Source organism: Vulpes lagopus, chromosome 6 (genome assembly GCF_018345385.1).
Source record: "Vulpes lagopus strain Blue_001 chromosome 6, ASM1834538v1, whole genome shotgun sequence".
In the NCBI taxonomy this organism is placed as follows: domain Eukaryota; kingdom Metazoa; phylum Chordata; class Mammalia; order Carnivora; family Canidae; genus Vulpes; species Vulpes lagopus.
Genome location: NC_054829.1, coordinates 29,890,241 through 29,918,209, shown reverse-complemented (window position 1 = coordinate 29,918,209; position 27,969 = coordinate 29,890,241). Strand labels below are relative to the sequence as shown.

Sequence of the window (27,969 nt, the reverse complement as noted above, 5' to 3'; positions counted from 1 at the left end):
GTCTGCCCATTTCATTATGGCTGAGTTTTTGAGTTAATCTTAATTGATTTTGCATTTTATGTCTGATTTTGTATACTTGGTGTCATGTTGGTGTTCTCAGGATCTTTAATCCCAGAAATGTCAGAAGGGAAATTTTAAGGTTAGAAAGGACTTCGGAAGTTTAAATTTGGTAGCACTGTGAACATTTATTTCCCTTTTTCTGCTAAAGAAGTTAGAGTAGGACTTCGGATATTTGGTTGTAGGGTAAAAGCCTCTATAGCCTAGTTCAAAAGTTGAGTGCCTCTTAGGGCTATGGAACGCTGGAAATTCAGGAACAAAAGGCAATTTTGGTTTCTGCTTTCATAGGGCTGTCCTTGAACAAAATCTTCATTTTTTTTAAACAAGTACCAATCTCTAAGCGGTGGATGGGTGAGGCTCTTCATGGAGGCTCCTTTGTCCTCCCTCCAGGCAAGGCTTGTTCTGATAGTGGCTGCTGCCAATGCTGGAGAAAGACTCTTCTTTGCTGTTCCTTTTATCTTTTGCTTTCTCTAGTTGATCACACTGAATTGCCTTCTCACCAGAATCCAGGCCACTAGGGGAAGGTGCGGCTGTGCAAGGGGAGTACTCCTCCCCTTTGTGGGTGCCATTTCCTAGAGCTCCTGGAGTGATTTCTTCTGTTGCAGCAGCTGTGTAGATCATTTTTGTTTTATCTGGAAAGTTGAAAAAGGGTCAAGGGTGGGAAGGAGAGCAACCATTGTTAATGCAAAGCTTGTTCAGTTGAAGACTGCACATCCTATGTGTTGTGTTCTTTGGGGTTTTCCCCATATGGTTACCACCTATCCTCCCATGACTTAGACTCTGTAGAAGAGCTGTGTTTTTCCTTCAAGATCCTTAATGGTAATACTACTAATAAATATTTATTAACTCTTAATCACTTTTTCTCCCAACTTGGTACAGGCAAGTGCAGTGGGAGAGTTTTATATTTTCAGCAGGGTTGACTTGCATTCAGGAGGATAAAGCTTTTAGGGGGTCTTCTAAGTGGAGTTTCCATGACTCCCCTTCGGTTACCCCTTTTCCTGCCTGTGTGGAGGGTGGTGAGTTGTAATAACAGTAGTCAGGGTTCTTCACCTATCTTGTCCCCATTTTTGTAGAAGGGTACAGAGCTCAGAAACAAAAGCGAGTCTTCACCCTGAGCACAGCTGCATTAGCTCTGAAGAAGGGCTTCTGAGGTGCATTGTAGCCTTGCAAACTTGGGAACCTCGTTGGTTGGTTTAGAAATTTGCACCTCTCCTATTACTTTTGCGAGATGGAGACTTCAGACTTCATGAGCAACAAATTTGAGTTGCTCTCAGGTAAGCATCAGACTAGATTCTTTTCCACAACTCCACTGTAGGTTTGTTTGTTTTTTAAGATTCATTTATTTAAGAGCATGTGCTCAAGCACAGAGGGAGGAGAGAGAGAATCTCAAGCAGACTCTACACTGAGCAGAGAGCGGGATGTGGGCTCAATCTCATGACCTTGAGATTATGACTTGAGCCGAAGTCAAGAGTTGGGATACTTAATCAACTGAGCCACCCAGGCACCCCTGCACTGCGCTTTTGAAGCATTGCTTATAAAGTTCTGAAGTGTGGTCAGCTACTTCCTGGTTTCTTTTTGGCTGTTTGGTAAGATTACATCCTGTTAATTGTAAATCTGCATTTGCTACCATGAGATAATTCCCCCAGGGGAGGTTGTCTCCTAGGTTCTGAATTAATCCTCAGGGTCTAGAAAACATCTTGAAGAAGCCCTCGAGTTCATGGGAAATAAGATCCTCTTGAAGGATTTGAGTGGTTAAGAATATACTGATGTTTAGAATTATAAAATACTGATACCTTACCATTTTTCCTGATTTTAAAAAATGACATTTGCAGTTAGAGGAAGGGATTATACTAGATTATTGTGATAGTTACTGTTTATAATAAGCTTATATATTGCATTTTTTTTCTGTGTAACCAGAGTTGGAGTCTTTTTTTTTTTTTTTTCTCCTTCTGGATTATTAGGTTGCATTGCTTTATTATACTTTCTTTGGAGTGCCCAGTGGTCCTGGAGTCTAACCTGGTTCTAGGACAAGAGTACCTAATCCTAAAAAGATTTTCCAAATTGTGAATAGGGGCCCTTTCAAACAACTACTACCTCACAGCTATATGATATCCAAGATAATTTTCTGCCCTATTTCTTCATTTTGAGTCTTCCTGATCTTCCCAGTTAAAGTCAAAATTGACTTATTCCCATGGAGGGCAAAGTCCACAGTTCATTTTTCTGGCTAAAAGACCTAGCCCTTGCTCTTTGAAGTCCTTTCCTATTTTTTGGTGCTACCTTGTTCCTAGTGACTTGATAAGAGTTGAAACCCCATCCACAAGGTCCCTGCCAGAGATTTGTTGGCTGGCAAGGATCAGGTCCAATTATGGGAGAACCTAAAGCAGAGTGATTCAGTACTCACCCTTGGAAGGCTTGATTTTCTCATAGCACCGAAAGATGGAGATCAGGAGAACCCCTTCCCCAAGCTGGAAAATCATGTAGAGGAGAGGGAAGAAGAAAAGTGGTCCAATGACTTCAGGGGGGAATGTCACATTGAGAATGGTGGAACAAAGCTGAACATTTTGGCATCCAGTTTCCATACTGACAGTGCGGCTGCACCTGTGTAGGTTAAAACAAAAAAACCCCAATCCTTTACTCCCTCAGAAGGGACATGAGGGTGCATATTCACTTGCCCTTCTCTCTCTCTCTCTCCTCCCCCCCCCCCAAATCACCTAAGACCCAATGAATGAAGGTAGAAGGGAATTTTTTATGAGAGCTTTTGAGTAGTTTAGAGATTTACCATTTGTCTACTTCTGTAGGATTACCAAATTAAAATTTGGACAAATGTCTGGCTAATGAGGGATGAAAGGAAGTTGGTGTGATCCAGTACAATTCATTGGCTTGTTAAGTTTACGTACGGGGTAGTTGCAGTAGGAACATAAAGTAGAAGATTGAAATGCCTGAAGACCTTGTCCTGTTCCCTGGTTTCTGATTTAAACATCTTTAATTCCAAAACCATAATGATTAAGAAACTTGAGGGACACCCGAGTGGCTCAAGTTAGTTGAGCATCCAGCTCTAGGTTAGGGCTCAGGTCATAATCTCAGGGTTGTGAGATCAAGCCCCACATTGGGCTTTGTTCATCAGGGAGTCTGCTTGAGATCCTCTCCTGCACCTACCCCTTAACGCTGACTCTCAAATTAAAAAAAAAAAAAATTGATTCAGTCTTCTCTTTGAAACATAAAAGCTCTTGGTTTTGCTCTCTTGTAGACTAAAGAATGGGATGTTTACATTGAATGAATATTTAATTCATTGAGTTATGGTAGTGTTTTAAGATAGTTACTAAAAATTCTGATACCTGCCTCAGCACATTTATTATGGGGGAACTACTCTGAGGACCCTTGATTATATAGCTGTTTATCTGTCTTTGAAGATTGACATCTTGTGGTCATTGACAGCCTTTACTCTGCAACCATGTGCTACATCCTGTAGTACTTTGTACTTTATTAGTGTGGTTCTTAAAATGGATAACTTTTTAAGATGTATTTTTAAAGCAGTTCAGCTTGGTTGGGGGAGTACTAGGATGCTACTGATGTTTAAGGATCCATAAGAATTTGTCTATGGCTGAAAAGAGGCAAAGTTCCTGAAATGCACTGCGCTAGGTAGACTGTCTGATTATCCCACAACAGACTGTCTGGATGACTATTCCTGAAAAGAGCCCTGAGTTTGTGAATTTGATTAAACTACAGAGGTCCACAGCCACTTTTGACTCTTGGTGCCACTTAGCAGAGCTGTCACTTAGTGGTGTCCACATCAAGACTAATGCCTAGGCAGGCGAGGAGGAAAAATGGGAAAGGAAGATGACCATGAGCACTCAATTACGATGATATTGGGCTACTCCAGTGTCTATTAGCTACCAGATTCAAGCAGGCGGTGGGATTTAGGCTCAGGAGTGGGCACTTTGTCATGAGCTGTTCCTTTTTGGGTTGTTAGATGCCTTTGTTCCTAAACCATTTAGGAACTTCAGTGTTTCTCACAGTCCAGAGTTCCTTATTCAGTTGATTGTTTTATACATGCTGCCAAGAAAATGCCTCCCCCTGGGTTTTGGATCTTAGTCTTTTCCTGAGAGACCAGGACAAGAATGACGCCCTTGGGCATTGAGATACAACATATCACCTACCTTCCATTGAGGCGGAAGAGAGCAGAGAGGATGTAGCCCAGCAGGAAGCCGATGAAAGGCATTAGAGAGGAGGTGGCCAGCAAGTGTGGTGTCATGACAAACATGATACTCTTGCCCACGTTGATGACAGACAGTACTGTTATGGCCACACTTAACAAAAGCATGATGATCGTCCCTCCCTGTAAATGCAAACAGGAAGAAAAAAGGGGATTAGAAGAGTGGGGGATAGGGAGGAGCAGAGTCTGAGGAAGCATGAATGGGTATCAAAGGTGGAAAATACTTTTAAGTTTTTTGTTTTCTTTTTTTTTTTTTTGGAAAATACTTTCATGAAAAATTGGCTTTTGAAGAAGGGAGTGCAATATCTTTTTTTTTTTTTTTTTGGCACTCTTAATGGGTAGCTAGGAAGCTTGGATGACAGAGACCTAACATTTTTGTTACTGTTGACTGTTACAAGAATAAGAGACCTAGATACTTACCAGCAAAATGAGTTTATTTGGATATAGAGGAAGTGCAATTTGGGACAAGCGAGCTATGGTGAACCATAGGCAAGTCCTGAGAACACAGGATTGGGCTTTTAGAGAGGAAAAGCTGGGAGAGGCTGTTTTGCGGAGTCGTCATTCGCTGGGCTGTTGTTGGGCAAGGAGTTTTTTTTGGGGAGGGGGTATGTAAAGTAAGCTTTCTGTTGGGTAATGCAAGTTATGCTTTTGGCCACTGGCAGTGCAGGAGAACTTTCCCTTTGGGGCTTCTGGACTCCCATGTTAAATGAGGTGTTTTCTTTATTTTCTCATTCGATCAAAGTCTGTAGTCAAAAACATTGCTGATCAAGAGATTTTTTTATATTTAGTGATAGCTTTGTCCTCTGGTGCCAGGAAGGACTTTTCTGGTTTTTGTGTCCCGTGTTGGAAAGTACGTAGGTTGGAAACTGTTGAGGCCACATTTGAGTAACAAGGAAGGGTATGAGGGAGAACTCAAAGGCATTTCCCATTTGAGGTCTTTATTTTGACAAGATTGTAAGGTTGGAGATCATCCTGAAGTCTTTGAACTAACATACCTCCTTGTTGGTGTGTTACTTCTTTAGAGATTTGACAGGCAGTAAGTACAAAGTTTAAAAATGATTATACAGCAGAATAATGAAGTTTGTATATTTAATAGTCCTAAACTAGGATCCCAAACCTGCAGACATCCAGCTAAGAGGTCAAAGGACTGATGGTTACAGTTGGAGAAAGGTTGAAACAAGGTATGGGAACACCTGGCCATAACAGCTTAACCTGATAGGTCTTGTAATTATAATTTGGGATAAAAGAGAAATTGGTTGGTAGTAAGGGACCTCCAACCTCATGAACAGATTGCAGTGTCTGGTTCCAGATGTGACAAAGTTTCCCCCCTTTTGCCATAGATTGGGCCAAGAAAGGGAGGAAGAAATAAGGTTAGCAACATTGAGAAAAAGGAATATAGGCCTAATGTAGTCATCTTGGGAAAGCTGTATCCAAGTGTCATCTGTTTAAATTCCTGAAAATTAAATTATTTTTAGATCACAAGTTGATGTACAGGTCCAGTCAGGGTTTGCTGCTTTTTTTAGATGATATAAAATTCTATTCCTAAGTTTGGTGGCACAACAGTTTAACAGGACCCAACAGGGCATTTTCAACAGGGTTGAAGAGAATCTTGAGTGGTCTTCTAGTAAATGTAATCTCAGGACTGCAAGGTGTGATGGTTAAAGTCTTCCATCTCTTGGGAGCACACTGTGGAAAGATTACTCTTTTTTTTTTTTTTTTTTTTTGAAAGATTACTCTTTTAAAGCCTGGTTAACAGACTAGATTTAGAAGGATTAATGGCAGTGCCTTTGGCCATGGTATTTGAAGGGTCTCTACGGATTTTGTTAGTTGAGTCTAAATTTTTTTTTTTTTTAATTTTATTTATTTATGATAGGCACACAGTGAGAGGGAGAGAGAAGCAGAGACATAGGCAGAGGGAGAAGCAGGCTCCATGCACCGGGAGCCCGACGTGGGATTCGATCCTGGGTCTCCAGGATCGCGCCCCGGGCCAAAGGCAGGCGCCAAACCGCTGCACCACCCAGGGATCCCTTTTTTTAAATTTTTTTTTTTTTAATTTTATTTATTTATGATAGGCACACAGTGAGAGAGAGAGAGAAGCAGAGACATAGGCAGAGGGAGAAATTTTTTTAATTTTTTTTTTTTTTTAATTTTATTTATTTATGTAGTTGAGTCTAAATGATGCTGTTAGTGTGTTCAGTTAGCCTGGAAGATTGAGGGTGGTAAGCACAGTGAAAGTATTATAAAACCAAACAGCACAGACTTGTCAAAGCCCTGAACTAGTTGAGTGAATATCCTAGTCACTGAAGTTCAAAGGGAGTTGATGGATGATCTTTTCTAGTAGGATTTTAGCAGTAGAAGTAGTAGCCTATCTACACTGGGAGAGCTTCAGCCCAGTGAAGAAACCTGTAAACCATTAGTAAGACATATTTATATCCAGGAGATTGGAGGAAGCAACATAAAATCTGTTTTATCAAATCTCAGTCTGTTAGACGGTTTGAAGTGTTGGGGAACAGCATGGACAGGTTTTCTTGAATTGTATTTTGAGCAGGTGGGGCAAGGAAGATAGGCACCCTTTGGGATCTTGTTAGTATTTTCCCACCAGTATTGGTTCACGAAGGCTTTATAGATTCAGTAATGGGAACCTTGAGTCTCTGGCAGGACTAGGTTATTTGGCTCAAGCCAGAGTTTATTTTTTTAATTGAGCCAACAGTAGATTTCTAATATTGTTTTTCCTTTTCTTTTTTTTTTTGTTTTTTTGTTTTTTTTTTTTCCTTTTCAAGGGCCAATTGTTGAGCATCTCTAGTCAGTTTTTCTAGGTTATCATTTGGGGGAACATCCTTTTGGACCGTGACATGTTTGGTTGGTGGTTGGTTCCTTTGAGAACAGCATTCTTTGCAGAAATATCAGCAAGGTGGTTTCCTTTAGATTCCAGGGAATCAGGTTTGGAATTCCCAGGGACCTTGATAATGGCGAAGTGGCTGGCGAGAGTATGGCATCTGATAATTCTGGGCATAAAGGCCGTTTTTAATTTTGTCCCTTCTAGAACTGAGGAAGCCTTACTGGTTCCATAGCATTCCAAAGCCGTGAGCTTCTCAAAAGGCATATCTACTGAGGTGAGTGGTAGTCCCTTCAGGGCTTCCCAACTATGTTTTGAATGAGATTTCCTGTATTTTCACATTATTAAGCACAGCTTCTGGTTGACACCTCTGGATTGCAGATAGTTCAGTGAATGCTGTGACTCTGAAGGAATGAGACTATTCAGTCCTTCCACAGTTTTTAATTACTAATTAAAAGTTTTCTTACAAAGTCACTATCTCTGGAGCCTGTATACACATATCTACCATACTACCATCACTCCAAATATTTTGGAACTGAGAAATAACTCTTGGAACCTGTCGTGCTCACCTCAGATACCTCCATTATGAGAAAGGACTGCATGCATTTTAGGATGAATTTGATCTCTGGAAGTGCCAAGAGTCCTTTGATGTGAAGCTGGTAAAGGTGGGGATCAAGCCAGGTAATGGTGATTTTAGACCTCAAATGATTTATAACCCTTAAAGGGGCAGCTACTTTTTTGAGTGACCTGCAGGCTGGATTATGAAGGAAGGTACCAAGTTTGTGAAATGTTCTGGGTAAAATAAGACAACATTCAAAACAAAGCAGGTCTACCCTGCCCCAGATAAGTGCTATGAAAGCAATATTTATTAGAAACAATGGTATATGTTCATTTATTTTAGGATTTGCTTTATTTTACAATTTTTTGACTTTATAGTTGGATCTTACATACCATTTTATTTTTTTAAGGATTTTATTGATTTGAGAGAGCATGAGGTGGAGGGGAGAGGAGCAGAAGGAGAGGGAGAAGCAAACTTACAACTGAGCAGGGACCCTGGGGTCATGGACCAAGCCAAAGTCAGATGCTTAACTGATAGAGCCACCCAGGCGCCCCCTGATTTGACCATTTAAACGTCTTGCCTGTACCAACTGATGTCATGAACTGATTTCATGTACCTCTTAATGCCCAGAATTATTAGATGCCATACTCTCGCCAGGATGGAAAGGACTTTCACAGACCTCCTTGATAACCACACATTTCAAATTGTATTAGAAGACTTACCTGATGAACTGCCCCGTTTGCATTTGGATTTCTCCTCTTGGATTTTTCCTCAGTGACCAAATAGATTCTGTTCTCATTAAAATGTATGTGTCATTGGTTTACAGAAATTCTCCATGAACCCAGAAATCCTTTTCTCTGTGGCATCCACTTTCATTCCCTCACTCTTGTTCATTCTTTGGGGTTTTAGAGTGGTTTTGAGCACAGCCATTGGTGTGACTCCAGTGTGAAAGCTGGCTCTGCTAGTCCCTAGGAGAGTCAGCTTTGCTCACTCAAGGTTTCTGAGAGGTGGACAGCACAGCACCTGGCATGTAAGAACCACTCACTGAATCGTAGCTCCTCTTATTACTCACTGGTAAAGGAGAGGAATTTAATGTCCCAAAGCTTCCTGTCACTCAGTCCTGCCATTTGTCCACAACCTCTTGCTGAGATAAGACGCTTGCTGAGATAAGACGCCATCGGTAGCTGCTTCTCCGTAGGTCATGTTCTTTGTACCTCCTGACTTCACTGAAGCTGTGATGAGTGTCCATTCGTGGTCAATCTATCAGCGTGCCAGTGACCCAGGAGGTGAACTGGCTCGCTCTTCCCACAAAGGTAGCCTATACAGGTTGTGACCAAATTAAGATGCTCTCACTTAGGGAGTTGGCGGGATACAGAAAAGGAAAGAGTAAAAGAAAAAAAAGCGGCAAATGTTAAAAGACCACCGGCAGCGTTAGCCCACGAGCTGGCTCACATCATGAGGCAGAGGGGGGAGTTCACCAGTGGCAGCAGGTAGGGAGAAAGCATGGGAGTGGCTGAGTCACTGTAACAGCAGGACCCTCATTTAAGGGTGGTGGGTGACTTGTGGGAAAAGTGGACCATGTCAGGCTGAGGTTCATCAACCCGACCACACAGATTTGAATAATACACCTTTGCATGGGTAAGCTAAAGTATTTGAATTGCCATTCCAAATAAAGCACCCTTGAAATTGTGTCTTGGCTTACTTAAATGTGACTGCCCACAAGATAATGCAAGTGGTTGAGCAGAGTTTGAACAGATATATTCTGCCCGAGCCAGTTATCAGGAGTTGGGTATATGGATTTTAAAGTCTCTAGAAGGGTTAAGTGTGGAAAGAAGCAGGGACGAGTGTTAGCTCATTTTTCAGCTTACGATTTACTGTATCTTATGCAAGAGGGAGACTTCATTTGACTCCAATTCTGCTGTTGAGTGATGGACATGGGGATGCAACAGCAACAGGAGAGTGATCAATAATCTTGGGTCTGCCAGGTAAGTTCCCCGGGCCTCCATTATTCTATCTATAAAATTGGAATAAGGCAGGAGACCGAACTTTATCCTGAAAGCCTTTCCAGCTTTCAGATCTGAGATTGATGCTGCATCCTCAAAGACTTTTAAAGTTATTCTGAGTTTAAAAGACCTACAGGGATACCTGGGTGGCTCAGAGGATGAAGCACCTGCCTTCAGGCCCAGAGCATGACCCTGGAGTCCTGGGATTGAGTCCCACATCAGGCTCCCTGCATGGATCCTGCTTCTCCCTCTGCCTCTCTCTCTGCCTCTCTCTCTTTGTGTGTCATGAATAAATAAAATCTTAAAATACATTCTTACATTAGTTGTGACTAGCAGTACGGTCCTTGACTTTCTTACCTATAAAGTGGGGAAGAGTAGAGTTGCATTAAATGATAATCAGGGATCAGTTCATATTAAAAAAAAATTACTTTTCTACTTCCACAAACTACCTTAAATAAAATTAAATGATAGGCACAAACATTTCTGGGCTTTCTCCCCCCCAACTCATGGGGAGTGTCCCATGTGGAGAGAAGGACACGTACAAAGAGAAAGCTGGGCCTGGGGAGGGTGGGGATAGCAAATCAAGAATGGCCTGGAAAGCCACATTAGGGAGTATATCTTGGAGAGCATGAGGAACCAATGAGGTGTTTACGGTGGAGAGTCACGGTAAGAGTTTGTACTTTCCAATCTCCATCCTCAGGTTAAAACTGGCTCAGAAAAAAAAAAAAAAAAAAAAAAAAAACTGGCTCAGGGAGCCTTCAGGTTAGAGGCTGTTTCAGTTGGCTTGTGAGAGAAGCTAGTGGTCTGAGTGATAGTACTGCTCTCAGAGATGGGGAGGAATGGATGGATCCAAGTGACACAAGGCAGAACAATCAATTCCCTATTAAGTGAGGGAACATTGAGAACCACTTACTGGTTTTGTGGCTCAGGCACTTGGGATGCCATTCCTTGAGATAATTACATGAGGAGTGGGCTTGGAGAGGAGATGGTTTGAAGACATGGCCCTGAATTTTAAATGCCTAAGGCATATTGAGGTAGATTTGGCAATTAAGTGGATTCTGGAGTCAGAGGAGAGTTGAGGGCTGAAGGTGGTGTTTTGGAAGTCGTCAGCTTCTAGATGGTCATTGATACGGACCAGATGATCTGGTGGGGAGACCCTGAGCTTAGGGTAATCTGGCAAAAGCAGAAAGCTTTGGCTAAAGACAAGTAACTTTTACCAGAGGAACTCAATAGGGAGTTCAAAAAGAGGTGCCAGAGAAGTGATAGGAAAGCAGGAGAGCCTAGTTAACAAAGCTGAGGGATGAGGCTGCTGAGAAGGAAGCAGTGGTTGGCTCTACCAAAGGTGGCTAAAGAGTTAAGGATGAATTAAGAAATGTCTCTTGGGTTCGGTAAAAGAATAGGTCATCATCATGCTGAGTGGCTAGAGACCAGGGAGGAATTCAGGTAGCTGAGACTAATTGTGGAGGGCCTGTCACTTGTGAGAGCAGCCCTGGTTGGTATGGTGCCAGTCAATGGAAAGTGTGCGGGGCGGGTGGGGGGTGGAGTGGGGTGGGCAGGTGCAGGGAAGAAAGGGAAGTATTGGAGCCCAGTAGGGATTTTTGTTTTAAAGACACATGAACCTGTATTGATACTGATTGTGAGAAACCAACTGATAGACTTTAGAGATGAGAGCAGAGGTGGGGGAGGCTGTGGGGCTTGGGGGTCATAATAAAAGATCTCTGAGAAGCAAGAGTGGAGAGAATGGATGATGCCATCTAGAGCTGAGGTGAGGTGATTGAACATGGACAGTAGGGGGGATGATTTTTCCAGATCTTCCAGCAGGGTGGGAAGGGTTGCTGTGGCCACTGTATTAGGACTGGGCCAGGGCAAGGGCAAATCTATCTTGTATGAGGATGGTAGTGTGAGAATTGAATAGTCCTGACAACCTGACTTGCAACTTCTTTATCCTAGGCCCAAAGCTGCTGCCAAGTCTTGGGCTTCTAAGCAGCATGCTCTGCAGGGAGGACGCTGTGGCCCAGGACAGAAATCTGAGGCAGGGAAAAAAACAGGCTCTTAGGGTGTCAGAAGGCAGAGTCCTTACTGAGGTGGAGCATGGAGCCCAGGCCTTGGGGGATGAGCAGTGAGCTGGAGGAGGAGGAGACTGACAGAGACTGAGCTCCAGGGTCTCAAAGTAGGTAGAGGTATCACTGAAGCACTCCCAAGAGTCCCATGATTTTTCTGAGGGCAAGGCAGTGGCATGATGTCCTGTGTGTGACAGTGCTCCTCCAAACCCCCTGGGGCCCTACTCCCTTCTTCCCATCCGACACCTGAAATGCTGGGAGTGCATATACTACCTTTCCCTGTTCTCTTGTCCTCTGGCTTGTAAAGTTGGCTGTTTGCCCTCATCCCCCCTGAGTTCCTCTCTTCAGGTGTCTCCCCAGGCTGACCTAAGTCCTACCCTTTCTCCATGGTCTCCTCAAGCCTGTCCCTGCCAGGAAGCTATCCTGAACCCCTGCCCCTCCCTAAACCCATCTTGCGTTCAGCCAATACCTAGTTGTACACTGTATTTGATTTTCTCGTGTGTTACTTCACTTTCTGCTAATATCAGACTTGGTGACATGAAACCTCAGAGTGTAGCATAAAACCTAGCATCTAGTAGGTATATAATACAAGTTTTTTTATTATAAAGTAATGATTATATAATTGCGTGTGTCATTTTACTTTTTGCTCCTAACTTTAGAGCAGTATTCTAGTGTACATTACAACCCCATGAGGTAGGTGTACCAATTGTAGACCCTTTTGTTTATCCAACAAGAAAGGAAACACAACAGAAAAAGCCCAATGATTCTCCTCCCCAAGCAATACACTGAGATGATGGTGGTGGTCTTGCTCCCTGCACAGGTCCCCAGGTTCTTACCTTTTTGATATAGCGTACATACTGTGGCCGTTTGGCTTTGAGGAAGATCCCAATGGTGCAGGGAATGAGAACCAGGACTAGTGATAACACAATGCCTTTGTAGGGTACCTTGTCCTTCAGATCCCCATCATAAATCCCCTTGGAGTAGATATACAGGAGGAGGGGCATCATGCCCAGGGCAAAGAAGGTGGAGCAGGTGGTCATCACAATGCTGGGATGGAGAAGCAGGGAGAATGCAGAGAGCCCATTAGTAGACTATTCTGTTGAGTATCTGTTACGTTCCAGGCACTGTGCTAAGCATTTTACATTAATTTCTTTTTGATATTCTCACGTTCTTTACTTTATGGTAAATAGAGTCCCAGAGCCTGAAAAATATGTCTTCTCAGCTCTAATTTGTATCCTAATTGCACTATTATCATTTCCATTTGGAATCCAATACATGTTAGCCCCAGAACTTACAGGGAGGGGCCTTCCAGAAAGACCAACTGAAAGAATGAAGCTTCTAGGGAACATTGGTGGATTTGTGGATATTCATGTGACAATATATGGCTCTGGCTTCCATTCTTGTGGGAGGGTTGGCCATGAGGGGTTGATAAGACCCCAGGAAAGCCCCACCAAGTATGTGTGTCTCCTCCCCACAGCTCTATCTACACTTTATTTCCATAGAGGTGAAGTAATAACTTCAGTGAACACCAAGCATGGCCTAGGTCAAAGGATCCAAAGTAGCCATCAAGGACAGCAACAGGTAGAGGTATCACTAGGAATAAGTAGATGTCAGAAGTGAGAGACCCTCAAAGAATACTGTGAGCTAAGTAATGGGAATATCCTTTTTCCATGAATATCTAAAACACCCAAGCACATATTTGAGCTTGTAGGAAAGTTCAGGAGGTTTCCAAGTACCAGCAACAGGATGCAAAGGAGTTGGTCGGTGAGCTAATGTCAAAGCTGCCATGTGTGGAGTGGGTAGGGGCTGGAGCTTTAGTCATGGTAATCTGGAGGCTTAAGTTTTCATGCCAAAGGGAAGGACCAAAACTGAAGTCTATGATAATGAGAAGAGGAGAGTGGAAATCAAGAAATCAATAATAAATATTGGAAAAGTTAAGTAATCGTGTCAAATGTAAAATCATAATGGAAAAATATTTGGGACAGAGTAATCAGCACATTTTAAAACACGTGGGAGATGACCTTGGATTACACAAGTTTCTTAGAAATGACATCTAGAGGGATGCCTGGGTGGTTTGAGCGTCTGCCTTTGGCTCAGGTCATGATCCTAGGGTCTGGGGATTGAGTCCCACATCAGGCTCCCTGCAAGGAGCCGCCTTCTCCGTGTTTCTGCCTCTGTGTGTCATGAATAAATCTTTTTTTTTTTTTAAATGACAGAGCGTGCGCGCGCGCACACACAAACACCCAATGACTTTATCAGTTAAAAACATTTGTGCTTCAAAGAACACTATCCAAAAAGATGCACCAGTGGCCAATAAGCGTAGAAAAAGATGCTTGACTCATTAGTCATTAGAGAAATGCAAATCAAAACTATAATGAAATCACCATAATCACTAGTATGGCTACAATAAAAGTGATGGGTAGTAAGTCTTGGAGAGAATACGGAGAAATCGGAATTTTCCTGTGTTGATGGGACAGTGACCATGCCACCCAGCAGTTCTACTAGATACATAGTCAAGAGAAGTGAACGCCTATATTGACACAAAAACTTGTATACTAATGTTCATAGCAGCATTATTTGTGATAGCCAATATGTGGAAAGCAATAAAGATACTGACTGATGCATGGATAAGCAAAATACGGTGTGTCTCTACAACCAAATATTCAGCCACAATTAACAGTGTGTTAAGTATTGGCACATTACCACATGGATGAACCTTGAAAACGATATGCTATATGAAAGGAGAAACACGAAAGCCCACACATTGTATGATTCCACTTACATAAAATCTATAGAGACATGAAATAGATTAGTGGTTGCCAGGGGCTTGGGTGAGAGGAATGTGTAGTGACTAACTGGTTTCTTTTTGGAAAGCTTAAAATGTTCTGGAATTAGCTAGTGGTGATAGTTCTACAACCTTGTGAATATACTGAGAACTATTGAATGATACACTTTCAAAGGGTGAACTTTATGGTATGAATTATGTTAATAGAAAGCCTGGAGAGCGGCTAAAATATTACTCAGAAAATTAAATATTATTAAAAATATTTATTTGAAATAGAGCATAAACAGTGTGGTGGGGTAAAAGAAGGCGAAGCATGTTTCCTGCTGAGTAGGAAGCCAGATGAGGGACTCGATCCCAGGACCCAAAGATCATAAACTAAGCTGAAGACAGATGCTTAGCCAACTGTGCCACACAAATGCCCCAAGGTAGCCTTAAACTTATATAGGAAAAGGAGAAGACTAGAAATGAGCTAAGTATCTTACTCAGAAAATTAGAAACAAAGTAAACTCCAAGAATATAGAGGAAAGAAAATATTTGAGAGAATGTATTTTTAAAAATATATAAATTCAGAGGATGGGGCACCTGGGTGGCTCAATTGATTAAGCCTTGACTCAGGTCATGATACCAGGGTCCTGCGATGGAGTCCCACATCAGGCTCCTTGCTCACCGGGGAGCCTGCTTCTCCCTCTCCCCCCTGCTCATGCACTCTCTCAAAATCTTAAGAAAACATAAAACATTTTTTAAAAATAAATTTATTTAAAATAAACCAAGACCAGTTCCATTGCCAAGTCCAAGCAAAGACACCACTGGCCTGACTAACCAAAGAAAGAGAAGGCACAAATTGATTTTATCAGGAATGAAAAAGGGAATGTAATTATAGACACATTCAAGATTTTAGAGAGTTCTAGAAAAAACCGAGGCCAGTTTTATACTTTCCTATTTCAACTTGGATTACATGGACAATTTCCTGGGAAAAATGATCTATAGAAGCTAACTCAAAATGAAGCTGAAAACCCAAATCAACTTAGTATCATGAAGTAGTGAAAACCTATCCTCCAAAGCCCACACACTATAGTTTTACAGCAGAGTTTGATTAGACATTCAAAGTACAGATGATCTCAATATTATACAGAGAATACAAAAAGGGAAAACACGCCCTGATATTGTATGTGGATATTGTAATTTTAGAATCAAAGCTGCAAAAGAACAATATGAGGAAGGAAAGTTAGAGGCCTTTCTCACCCATGAACAAAGAAGAGAAAATCATAAACAAAATGTTATCAAATCTAGCAATTCCTTTACAAAATACAAAGAATAAGATGAGTTTATCTCAGCAATGTAATAGTGGGTTAACATTAGGCAATATACTGACATACATCACTGTATTACCACATTAAAGAAAAATGGTATGATTGGTTCATAGCTAAGAAAGTTGTCATTCAACAAAATGCCGTGTTCACGCATTAAAAAATAAGCACGTCAGCAATAATGGAATTCCTTAACCTGAAAAGGGTATCTATTAAAAGTCTATAGCAAACAATAAACTTTATGGTGAAAAACTAGAAAGTTTCCTTTAAAGAAAAATAAAGCAAGGATACCTGTTATCATCACCTCTATTGTAAATCATACTATATGTCTTTGCTAGCAGAGCAAAACAAGAAATAGAAACTGTATAGGGATGGGGGAAAAACCTAAATTTTCTAAACTAAACGTGCCAGGGACACCTGGGTGGCTCCGTGGTTGAGTGCCTGCCTTCAGCCCAGGGCGTGATCCTGGAGTCCCAGGATCCAGTTCTACATCAGCTCCCTGCATGGAGCCTGCTTCTCCCTCTGCCTGTGTCTCTGCCTCTTTTTGTGTGTGTGTCTCTCATGAATAAATATAATATATTTTTTTAAGATTTTATTTATTCATGAGAGACACGGATTGAGAGAGAGAGAGGGAGAGACACGAGGCAGAGGGAGAAGCAGGCTCCATGCAGGGAGCCCGACATGGGACTCGATCCCCGGTCTCCAGGACCACGCTCTGGGCTGAAGGTGGTGCTAAATCACTGAGCCACACGGGCTGCCCAAATAAAATCTTAAAAAAAAAAAAAAATCCATAAGCTTTTGAATACATCAACAATATGAAAAAGTCCATTGTGTCCTGGCAAACTGGGAAAAATAATTAGGACATGTATTTCTTTTTCCCCATCCCATCCCACCACATGCTAGGACATGGAGTTTTTAAAAAAGATACCATTTAGCAGATGTAACTACACGGACTATGGTGAGCCTTTTGTATATAATTGTTGAATCACTATTCTGTATACCTAAAACTAATATTGTGTGTCAACTATATACTGCAATTTAAAAAAAAGGAAATGCCATTTATAATATTCACAAAATCTATGGAGTATTTAGAAATCTAAATACCATGCAGGGGGATCCCTGGGTGACTCAGCGGTTTAGCTTTAGCGCTTGCCTTTGGCCCAGGGCGTGATCCTGGAGTCCCAGGATCGAGTCCCGCGTCGGGCTTTTTGCATGGAGCCTGCTTCTCCCTCCTCCTGTGTCTCTGCCCCCCCCCCCATGAATAAAAATAAATAAATAAAAATTATAAAAACATTAAAAATACCATGCAGGATCTTTTTTAAAAAAGATTTTATTTATTTATGAAAGACAGAGGCAGAGACATAGGCAGAGGGAGAAGCAGGCTCCCGTAGAGAGCCCAATGTGGGACTCGATCCTGGGATCATGCCCTGAGCCAAAGGCAGATGTTCAACCGCTGAGCCACCCAGGCATCCCCCATGCAGGATCTTTATAGAAGAAATTATAAAATTCATAGAAAGGTATAAAGTCCCATTCACCCCCAAAAGAAAAACTACACGATTTTCATGGATGGGAAGATACAATATTCTAAAAATTTAAATTTTTAATCTATTAATTTAATCAAAATTCCAGAAATATATTTTGTAGACTGGAAACAATCTCCAGAATCAAATGAATAGTAAGGGTGAAGAATAGCTAACATAATTTTCTTTCTTTTTCTTTCATCCTTTCCTTCCTTCTTTCTCCTCCCTCCCTTTCTTTCTTTCTTTCTTTCTTTCTTTCTTTCTTTCTTTCTTTCTTTCTTTCTTCCTTCCTTCCTTCCTTCCTTCCTTCCTTCCTTCCTTCCTTCCTTTCTTTCTTTCTTTCTTTCTTTCTTTCTTTCTTTCTTTCTTTCTTTCTTTCTTCTTTCTCTTTCCTTAAGATTTTTAATGTATTCGAGAAGCAGAGAGAGTGCAGGGAGGAGCAGAGAGAGAGGAACAAGCAGGCTCCACATTTGATGAGGGGCTCCATGCCAAGACCCTGAGATCATGACCTAAATCAAAACGAAGAGTTGTATTGTTTAACTGACTGGGCCATCAGGCGCCCCATAGCTAGCATAATTTTCAAAAAGAACCGGGTGTGAGGACTTACCTTTCAGATATTAAGACTTAGAAAGTCGGGCAGCCCTGGTGGCGCAGCGGTTTGGCGCCACCTGCAGCCTGGAGACCCGGGATCGAGTCCCGGGATCGAGTTCCACATCGGGCTCCCTGCATGGAGCCTGCTTCTCCCTCTCCCTGTGTCTCTGCCTCTCTCCCTCTGTGTCTATAAATAAATAAAATCTTAAAAAAAAAAGACTTAGAAAGTCATTGTAATCAAGAAAACGTGGTACTGGCTCAAGGTAGCCACACAGACCAATAGAAGAGAGATCCCAGACACAAACCCATGCATATTGGTGAATTTTATCTATGTGAGAGATGGCATTACAAATTACTGGAGAAAAACTCACTCCATCATACTGGGAATTCTCTCTATTCATCTGAAAAATATAAAATTAGATCATACTCTACAAAAAAGTCCTAGGCTGATTGAAAATCTCCATGTGCAAAGCATAATTTTAAAGTTTTTCAAAGAAAATGTAGAGGAATATCTTCATGGCCTTAAGCATAGTAAATGATTTCTTTTTTTAAATAAATATTTTATTTATTCATGAGAGACACAGAGAGAGGCAGAGACACAGGCAGAGGGAGAAGTAGGCTCCCTGTCTGGGGAGCCCGATGTGGGACTCCATCCCAGGATCCTGGGATCATGACCTGAGCCAAAGGCAGATGCTCATCCACTGAGCCATCCAGATACTCCCAAGCATAGTAAATGATTTCTTTATGGAACTCCCCCCAAAACACAAACTGTCAAGGAAAAATAGTGGTAAATTTGACTTAATTAAAGTAAGCACTCTGTATCATAAGACATCATCAGCAGAATATAAAGACGAGCCCCAAACTGTGAGTAGACCCTTGCAATCCACAAAAACAACAAATAACTACAAATCATTGAGAAAGGACATAACAGTCCAATAGGAAAATAGGCAAAGGACCTATTTCTAGAAGGGGACTAATGGTGAATTGGTCAAATGGCCCTTAAACATAAAAGGTGCTAACCCTCCCTTAAAATCACGTTTAAAACTGCTATGACCCATTTCACTCTCACCAGATAGCGCAAATTAAAAGTCTGGCAATTCTGAGTACAGAGGAAGACAAGGAGAAAGGAGGATCTTCTTACGCTGCTTAGGAAAGTGTCAAGTGGAACAAGTACTAGAGACTTGTTTGCAGATGCGGGAGCCTCACGACCTAGCAGTCCTGCTCTGCTTGCACGCGCTCTCACCCAGGACGCCAGGGGCGCAGGTACCACACCGCTCCCAGCAGCAGCAGCGCGTGAAATCCACGAAGTGTCTGCCAGCAAAACAGGTCCGTTCAAGCAGACTACACTGCAGTTCAAATGCGCTGAGGTAGCTGTTTTACTCAGGTGCCTCTATCTCAAAAAAGCAAGCTGTTAGGGGATCCCTGGGTGGCTCAGCGGTTTGGCGCCTGCCTTCAGCCCAGGGTGTGATCCTGGAGACCGAGGATCAAGTCCCACGTCCAGCTCCCTGCATGGAGCCTGCTTCTCCCTCTGCCTGGGTCTCTGCCTCTCTCTGTGTGTGTCTCTCATGAATAAATCAATAAATCTTTAAAAAAAAAAAAAGTTGTCCAGGGATCTGGGCAGGATGGTACTGTTTGTGTAAAACTTAACAACAGGCAAGTATAACGGTGTATCTTGCTTATGGATATTTACAGTAGGTAGTCACAGGTGTAAAAGGGTCTGCTCCCTTGGGATGGGTGGAAGGGCACCAGAAGGGGGGGCCAGTGGGAACAGTGCTAGCTATTGATCTCTTCTTGTGAGAAAAGCCACACACAACTTGTGTGCTTGTTTTGATGTCCTTGAGCAGAGGAGTCATGCTTGCTTTGGCGTGGTGTGTCAGACATTCTGGAATTTTCTCCGGGATGTGGTGTGCCTTGTGAACTCGGGGAGGTGAAAACCATGCTCTAAGACCTCTAGGTCCTTCCTCCATGTGCAAGTGCTGGGCGCACCTCCTAACCTGCTGGTGTCTATGGGGTGATCCTTGCTTTCTCCCGAGGGACAGGGAGGAGAGGTGACCGCCCAGATGGAAGCTCTGAGGCCGGAGCCTGTTCCGTAGGGACAGCGTGGACCTGACCGTGTCGCGGGGGCTGGAGGGCTGGAGGGAAGGGAGCACGTGTGGGTTTTTAGTTCTCCTTCCCGCTAAGAGCACTGCACACGCCCTGCTTTTGGGCATCCGTACAGCCTGTTGGAGGGACAGGTTTTGAGCCCTTGTCAGTAAAGGCTCTGGGGGCTGGAGCTGAGTAGGGGGGACCGGACAGTGTCGGGTGAAGTGTGAGGCTCCCGAATGGCTTCCTTGTCATCGTGGGGAGGCCTGCGGGCTGGGCGAACGTGCAGGGCAGTGCAGGCCGTCCCAGGGCCTCGTTGCCCTCTGTCTCGGAAGAGCAGGCTCGCTTCAACCTTGAGGGCATCTCCCCTTGCCTGGCGGTCACGTGCATTCTTGGGCACTTGCGTGTGGTGGCACCCTCGAGGAAGGGACTGTCATGCCTGCTCCACCCGGGGGCCCAGTCTCCAGGAACGTGGCCTCTGGCCTGTGATGGTGGTGGCCCCGGACTCACCCGGCTGTGAGAGGGAGTAAGGGCAGGAGAGAGCCCGGGACGGCCTCCACGCAGGACTTGCCCACAAACTCTGGGGGCCTCTGGCGAGTCTCGACGTCAGCTCCTCATGTAAAAGTGGAATCAGGGTCTTAAGACCGCCCCCCCAACTCTAAACGGGCCGTAGTCTAGTGTTGTGCTTAAAGAGAGGTCTCCACCTGGTATAGCCTCTGGGCTACAGCTGGCCCTGCACAGACACCGTTTGGCTCGCACAGTGTTCTGAAAATATTTTAATGAGTTGCCAATATTGAAAAATTTAGAGATTTCATGTAAAAAGGGAAATTGTACTTTCTCTTGAAAAACAGGGAACTGGAGCAGTGGTGGCTCCCTGCTCTCACAGAACACCGATGGCAGAGATACGGTGGCATCTGGCCTGCTCTGTGTGCCTCACAGCCGGCAGGCCACCTCCAGCCACTTTGGTCGTTTATATTCATGCCTGGCCCTGAAGATACTGGAGGGAAAGGACAGGCTTTGGAGCCTCCCAGGTTCTCAGACAAATGTATTAGCCTCTCTGTGGCTCAGTTTCCTCATCTTTGAAATGGGACTACGTATAGCACCTCCTCCCGGGACGCTGCATGAGGGTTTCGTGTGAAGTGCTTGGCTCAGGGCCTGGCTGATTTTTTATTATCGGTATCATTTCCTTATAACACGTGGAAGGAGTTGTCCCACATGAACTCCAGTCGTAGGTTAAAGTCTGGCAGCCCGTGACGTGAAGCAGGCAGTCTGGCGAGCTCGGCTGCTGGGGTCTGAGGCATGGTTTAACATGCATGGAGGTTTGTGGGAAGGGGCCTTATGGCAGACAAGGGGAGGGTGTCGCAGCATTATCTTCCAGGTCTTGGAAGAAGTGAGGGGCCCCAGGGGCCCAGACAAGGAGGCTGAGCAGGAGAGCATAAGGGCTCATGTTCCTGAGTCCCCACAGGCTGGGCTGGTGGGGTCCTGGAACCTCACAGAAGCAGGCACGCTAGAGAAGCCTCACTGGCACCCCCTGGCCGACGAGGCTGGGACATCTGGTCACTTACACTTCACAAACTCCCTGTTGTCCTCTACATTGTCCTTGCTCTTATGCTTCTCCAGATTCACAGAGCCCTGGGAATACCCCACCCCTGACCTCTGATTTCCTGCACTCCTTCTACACCAGAATTAAGGTACAGTCTGAGTTTCTTGGGACATGGAGGCTGCAAAGAGCCTCGTCCACAGGGCAGATTGAAGACCAAGGGCTTGCTTGGCAGCAGGAGGATTTGGATCCGAGAGGGGGAAGGGTTTCCTCACAGGTAGTTGAACATTGAACATGTTCCCGTGTAAGACTGGACAAGCCAAACCCCCTCTTTGTGCCCATCTTGCCATCACCTAGTACAGCGAGGGCTGAGTCACATGGGTAGAGAGCCCAGAGCTCGGAAAGTGGGTCCCAGTAAAGACCAACTCACTCTTGTTTTTTCATTTGAAGATCGATGGGGAGCAGCCCCGGTGGCTCAGCGGTTTAGCGCCGCTTTCAGCCCAGGGTGTGATCCTGGAGACCCAGGATCGAGTCCCACGTCAGGCTCCCTGCATGGAGCCTGCTTCTCCTTCTGCCTGTGTCTCTGCCCCTCTTTCTGTGTGTGTCTCTCATGAATAAATAAATAAATCTTAAAAAAATAAATAAATAAAGATCGATGGCCTTACTCCTCATCACCAGCAGGGGGTTCCTTACCTGGTTGGTTTGCTTTAGTAAAGTTTGGCAGGGTGCTGACCAGCAAGAGCAGCTGGACTGTCGGAACCCCCTGGCCTGCCTGGCATAGAATAGGGTCTCCACTGGGGTCTGGACCTCAGAGGGGGCAGGCTGGAGACTGAGGCTCACATGGAGGCAGGAGCTTCGACTGGTGGTTTTCCCTCAGCCAGCAATGGGCTGCTGCTGGGGCTGCAGCAGGTCTGAAATGGCCTCACTCTGGCAGAAGTTCCAGATCAGAGTTCTCCCTGTTTGGAAGGACAGGCCCTTGCTGATGTCTGCTGTTGCGTTTTGGGGGAGGCGATCTGCTGGTTTTCCCCCTACCAGTTTGGCTGAGGTGCATGAAGCCCAGCATGGCCCGGGCCAGTGCTGGGAAGCTCTAGGATCTTTCTGGTTGTGTCTTTGCATGGATATGTTCCTGTGTCTGATGGGCCCACAGGGGTAGGGGTGGGGGCGGGGGGGCAAGTTAAGAGAAGCCACCCTATACACCCGAGTAGCTGGAAGGAGCTTTGAATGGTCTTGCCTGTTCTCCAGGATTGGAAGGGCTCTTTGGTTCTGAGCCACCCTGGTCTCCCTGGAGAAGTTGGAACCCATGCGCACTCCCTTTCAGATCTCTGGCCTCAAAGCAGACAACAGGCCCACCATGGGAAGTGCGCAGAGCTCCCCAGAGGCCTCTCGGGTGTGAACCAATACTCCTTCACGTCAGTTCTTGTGGCCCCTCTGAGACACCTCTGGAAGTCAGGGAGTCTCAGGAGGCCCCCAGACCAGCTGGGCCCCTTTGACTTGGTGCTTAAACCAAGGTGTTCCCCAGCTCCTGGCTCCAGCCCAGCATAAGCTGTTGATAGCACTGCCTGCCACCGTCCCCCTGCCCTGGGATCCACCTGCCCCCCACTCACTCCCTAGCCTGGCTTTAGCCCAGCTCTTCCCCTAGACTGTGGCATATCCAGTGCAGCTCCCATCTGCATGTGGCTTCCTCCATCACCTCCAGTCCTACCTGAGGTTCATGTCCCCCTTCATGGCCAGACTGAAGACGTTGGACAGGGTCCCCCCCGGCGAGCAGCCGCAGACAAGGATGGCCAGCGCCTCGATGTTGTTGAGCCTGAACACCTTGCCCAGCGTAAAGGCAGTGAGAGGCATGATGCCATACTGTGCAATCAGAGCGATGGCCAGCCCCTTAGGCTTCCAGAAGTGAGCCTTGATCTTACTGAATTCCATGGTGCAACCCAGCGAGAGCATGATAATGAGCAGCAGGAACACCAGGATGATGCTCAGGGCCTTGTCGGTGGGGCGCTTGCCGAAGTTGGGTGGGAGGGTGAAGTTGAGCGGGGCCGTGATGTTGGGGGCATCCATCCTCTTGTCTGGCAGTGGAAGGTGGGGGACCCAGCGCTCCCCTTGTTCGCCGTGGACTCCCTTCCCTACCCAGTCTTTGCTGGGTGCCTTCTCTAGTCCTGTCCCGGGCAGCAAGCTTCAGGACAAAATGTGGCTCTGGGCAAATAGAAGGATTATGCAACTGGTTGTGCTGTTTCTCTGGCTGCGGCCCCAAAGCGGGAGAGAACCCAGAGCCTTATCTGCCTGGCCTTCCCTGCTTCCTCCAATTCCTGCACCTCTGCAGCCTTCCTGGGTGTCCCTTCCCTCTTAACACTTTGCTACCTCTGGGACCCAAGAGCTGTTTCTGGCCTTCACCGCCCACTGAGCACAGCCACAGGCATTCTGTCTCTGGGGACCCATCCAGGACCCGCACAGATCCAGGTCTGGTCCTTCTTGTTCTCTGTTCAGTCCCTGATGCCTCTGTTCTCATTTGGGAGGGGAGGGGGACAGATGCCTTCCCCATGCCCACGGGGTCGTGTAGTGGACACGGTTGAGTGGCACATTTTCTTGCTGGACGTAGGTAGCATCTCTCAAGGGCTGTGAGATGGGGTAGGGGCTGGTGTGCTGCTGGCTTCCAGGAGGGGATATGTCCAAGGTTCCTCACCTGGAAGATGATGCGTGCCCATGTCCTTCTCGCCTGTTCTGGGCAAACCCTTACCTTATTCCCAAACCTGGACAGAACAGGTCCCAGGGGGAAGAATATGCTCTGCAGAGGGCAGAGCCTGCTGGGATGGTGAGGGACTCTTGAGAAGCTGGGGGGCTCTTCCCCTAAAAGGCAGCTCTCAGGGAACCCTTGCGCAGAGATGTTTGTGCCCCGATTTCCCAGCTAGCCTCCTGAGGAGCCCCATTGCTTGGGAAACTTGCTGAGAAGGAAGCAGGGATGAACAGACTTCTCTCTCTGATTTCCTGACTGCTCTACCTTCACGCTGGCTTGTGTGCCAGCTGGGGCCAGGCTCTGGGCAAGCAGCAAAAGTAGAAAGAGGTGGGCACCTGAGGGCAGGGCACGCGGGGTGTGTGTGTGTGTGTGTGTGTGTGTGTGTGTGTGTGTGTGGCAACCCTGAGCCTCCTTCCATCCCAGTGGCAGGTGTGGCACAAGGGAGCAGTCTCCAGAAGAACAATCACATGGAACCCATGAGGCCTGGGTGGGGTCTCTTGGTTTTGTATTTGCTGAAACAGGATATTAGGCAGGACAGGGAGCAGGGTATGAGCCACTGTGGGTTGGGGGGTGGGGACAGATCTTGGTCTGGAATGAGGAACCACCTAAAAATGAGCACTCTCCAACTATGGCCCTGGGCCCCTGGGATTCTGCATGGATAAAGACTGGGGAACCGGATGCACACCTTTTCCACCACACATGCACGCAAATGCTGCTTCCTGGAGTTGAGAAGAGCACAGTCCTTAGGGCTGAATACCCTGGCCTGGGACGAAGGAAGCTGGAAGCTGAAAGAGGATGTCAACTGCCCTCACTTTGACCTTGACCTTTCTAACTGATCCAGTTCTTCTCTCCAGCTTATTTCTTAACTCTGGTAAAAGACCCTGCAGGCAAAGCATCCCCTGATGGGAACCACAACTAACTCCTGGAGCAGTAAGGGGTACCCTGAGCCAGCAAGACCCCACCTGCTACAATGATGACCTGACCACAATGATGACCTGATGGGCATTGTCCACCTGCACGTACCCACCCCCCACCCTGCCCCACATTTTCCTCATATAAACCTGGAAGCATTTTCGGTGCTTCAGAGACAGTCCTTGAGACGGCCTCACTGAGATGAATTCCTTTCTTATTTTACCACCACAACTCTCTCTGCCTTTGGATTTTGCCAAGGGCCAATGGCGGGCCTACCCTGGTCTGTTTGGGACCCCTGGAGCCAGGTGCTCTTGCATCTGTGCACCCTGGTTATGATGTGAACAAATGCAAAATGAATGTAGATAAAATTAAATGTCCTTATAACCCCTGCAACAGGTTGACAAATACTTGAGACGGGCAGAGCATGACCTTCCTCCAGGAACTCCCAACTGTCTTCATCTTTTTTTTTTTTTTTCTAAAGATTTTATTTATTTATTCATGAGACACACAGAGAGAGGCAGACACAGAGAAGCAGGGTCCCTGGGGGAGCCTGATGCAGGACTTGATCCCAGGATCCCGGAATCACTACCTAAGCCCTGAGCGGAAGGCAGACGCTGAACCACTGAGCCACCCAGGTGTCCCCAACTGTCTTAATCTTAATACCTTGACAATAGCCAGGCCTTCAGGAACCTGTAAGTCTTCTTTAACTTGTGAAAATCTTTTAGGAAACTTCCCTGGTCTTTACCCCCCCTCCAAAGTATATAATCAATGGTCCTGTTCCTGTGCTTTAATAAAACCACCTTTTTGCACCAAAAATGTCTCAAGAATTCTTTCTTGGCTCACGAACCCTACTTCAAAGCACATCAGCTACAAAGCTCCTTTCCCTCTTGTTTTTTTTTCTTTCCCTCTTGATGTAGTAAAGACATGAGGGTTTGAAGTCGATGGCCAAGAAGGAATTGTTGAGACATCTTTGGTGCAAAAAGGTGATTTTATCAAAGCACAGGGACAGGGCACCTGGTTGGCTCAGTCAGTTAAGCGTCTACTTTCGGCTCAGGTCATGATCTCAGGTCCCAGGATCGAGCCCCCCGCTTCCGGTTGCCTGCTCATGGGGGAGACTGCTTCTCCCTCTCCTTCTGTCCTTCCTCACCACTCCTGTACTTGCTCTCTCTCAAATAGTCTTCAAAAAAAGAAATTGAGTATAGAGACAGGACCTAGGGCAGGTGGAGAGCTGCACTGGGGTTGTGAGGAGTGGCCTTATATACTTCCAAGTTGGTAGCGGGTGAGGGAAAACACAAACCTCCAAGGTATTTTGGAAACAACCAGGAACCCAGAGGGGGGCTAGCTATTGTTATGAAAATGTCATTTATTACTGCTTAGTAAAAATTCAGTCAGGAGACCCTTCAGATGTACATTAGTGGGTCCTATGCTTGCAGGATGGTTGCTAACGTATATCAAGGCGGGTTTGGGGTGTGGCGTAGAGATGAAGTTTCCAAAGGAATTTTTATATGTTAAAGTAGACTCACAGGATCCTGGGGGGTCGGGATAATGTTAAACTAAGATTGCTTTTTGCCCTTAGCAAAGCATTAACGTCGAGCCGCTGAGTTCCTAGAGGAATGTCACTCTGTGTGTTTCAAGGACATGTCAATGGGCTGTAGATAGTAAGGAAATTTAATAATTTTTCTTTTGCCATTGTTTCCACATTACTTGGATTGAGTGTACCTGGAGGGTCAGGACAGGCCAAAAGAAGGCTGATTTCTCTCCTTGAAGCTGACCAGAAGAGGCCCCCGAACAGAGTACAAGGGCAGAATGATCATCAACCAAATACCAGGCACTGTGTGAATATAAAAAGCTCAATAATATATGTTCTTCCCCTCAGGGACTCTATCGTTCGTGTGAGAGCCTATGTGACCAGATGGTAATAATGCAAAGCAGAAACAAAAAATGTCCAAGGCCCAAAATGTCACTTGCACCAGGCCAGGTTAGCCAATTGGGGCTTCCTAACCTAATCTGATTGCAGTTTCAACCTCCCCTAGAAAAGTAGGCTTAACTGATCTCAGTCAGGAATTTTCTTTTTTAAATATTTTATTTATTTATTCATGAAAGACCCAGAGAGAGAGGCAGAGACACAGGCAGAGGGAGAAGTAGGCTCCTTGCGGGGAAGCCCAATATGGGAGTCGACCCAGGACCCTGGGACCCTGGGATCCTGTCCTGAGCCCAAGGCAGATGCTTAACCACTGAGCCACCCAGGTACCCCAGGAATTTTCTGATTAGCATCAAGGAGGGAATTTGTGATTTGGGTCTTCTCCTATCTGCATAATAAAACCCCTGCCTTTCCCCTTAAGGAAAGGTAATCTTGCCCCAAACCATCTTTTCTTTTGCTAATAACTTTCTGGCCTTGCTCTCCTTCCTATAAAAACCTTCCATTTTGTACAACTTTTTCTGAGTTCCTCTCTACTTGCTACGTCGGGTGCTGCTGATTCATGAGTCACTTCACATTCACTTGGTTGAAAAATTTTTTTCTTTTTAACATGTGCCACCACACCTGGGACACTGAAGCCACAACAAGACCTTAGTTTCTACACATCTGTCTGATGCCCAACGGGGTGAGGAGCACCTGTTATAAGATCTGTTAAGGGACGCCTGGGGGGCTCAGGGTCCTGGGATCGAGTCCTGCATCAGGTTCCCCACAGTGAGCCTGCTTCTCCCTCAGCCTATATCTCTGCCTTTTTCTCTGTGTCTCTCATGAATAAATAAATAAAATCTTTAAAAAAAT

The 27,969-nt window shown here is 45.2% G+C and overlaps 1 protein-coding gene across 1 annotated transcript; it reads right to left on the bottom strand.

The window, feature by feature from the left end:
- Positions 1–165: 165 nt before the first annotated feature.
- SLC10A1 (solute carrier family 10 member 1) lies at positions 166–23,771 on the bottom strand. The gene is made up of 5 exons (XM_041758584.1): positions 23,256–23,771; positions 12,565–12,775; positions 4,215–4,393; positions 2,459–2,655; positions 166–689 (listed from the first exon to the last, which is right to left on the bottom strand). Exons 1-5 carry the CDS (start codon positions 23,609–23,611, stop codon positions 394–396), a joined length of 1,239 nt encoding a protein of 412 aa, XP_041614518.1. The 5' UTR covers positions 23,612–23,771; the 3' UTR covers positions 166–393.
- Between the last annotated feature and the right edge of the window lie 4,198 nt (positions 23,772–27,969).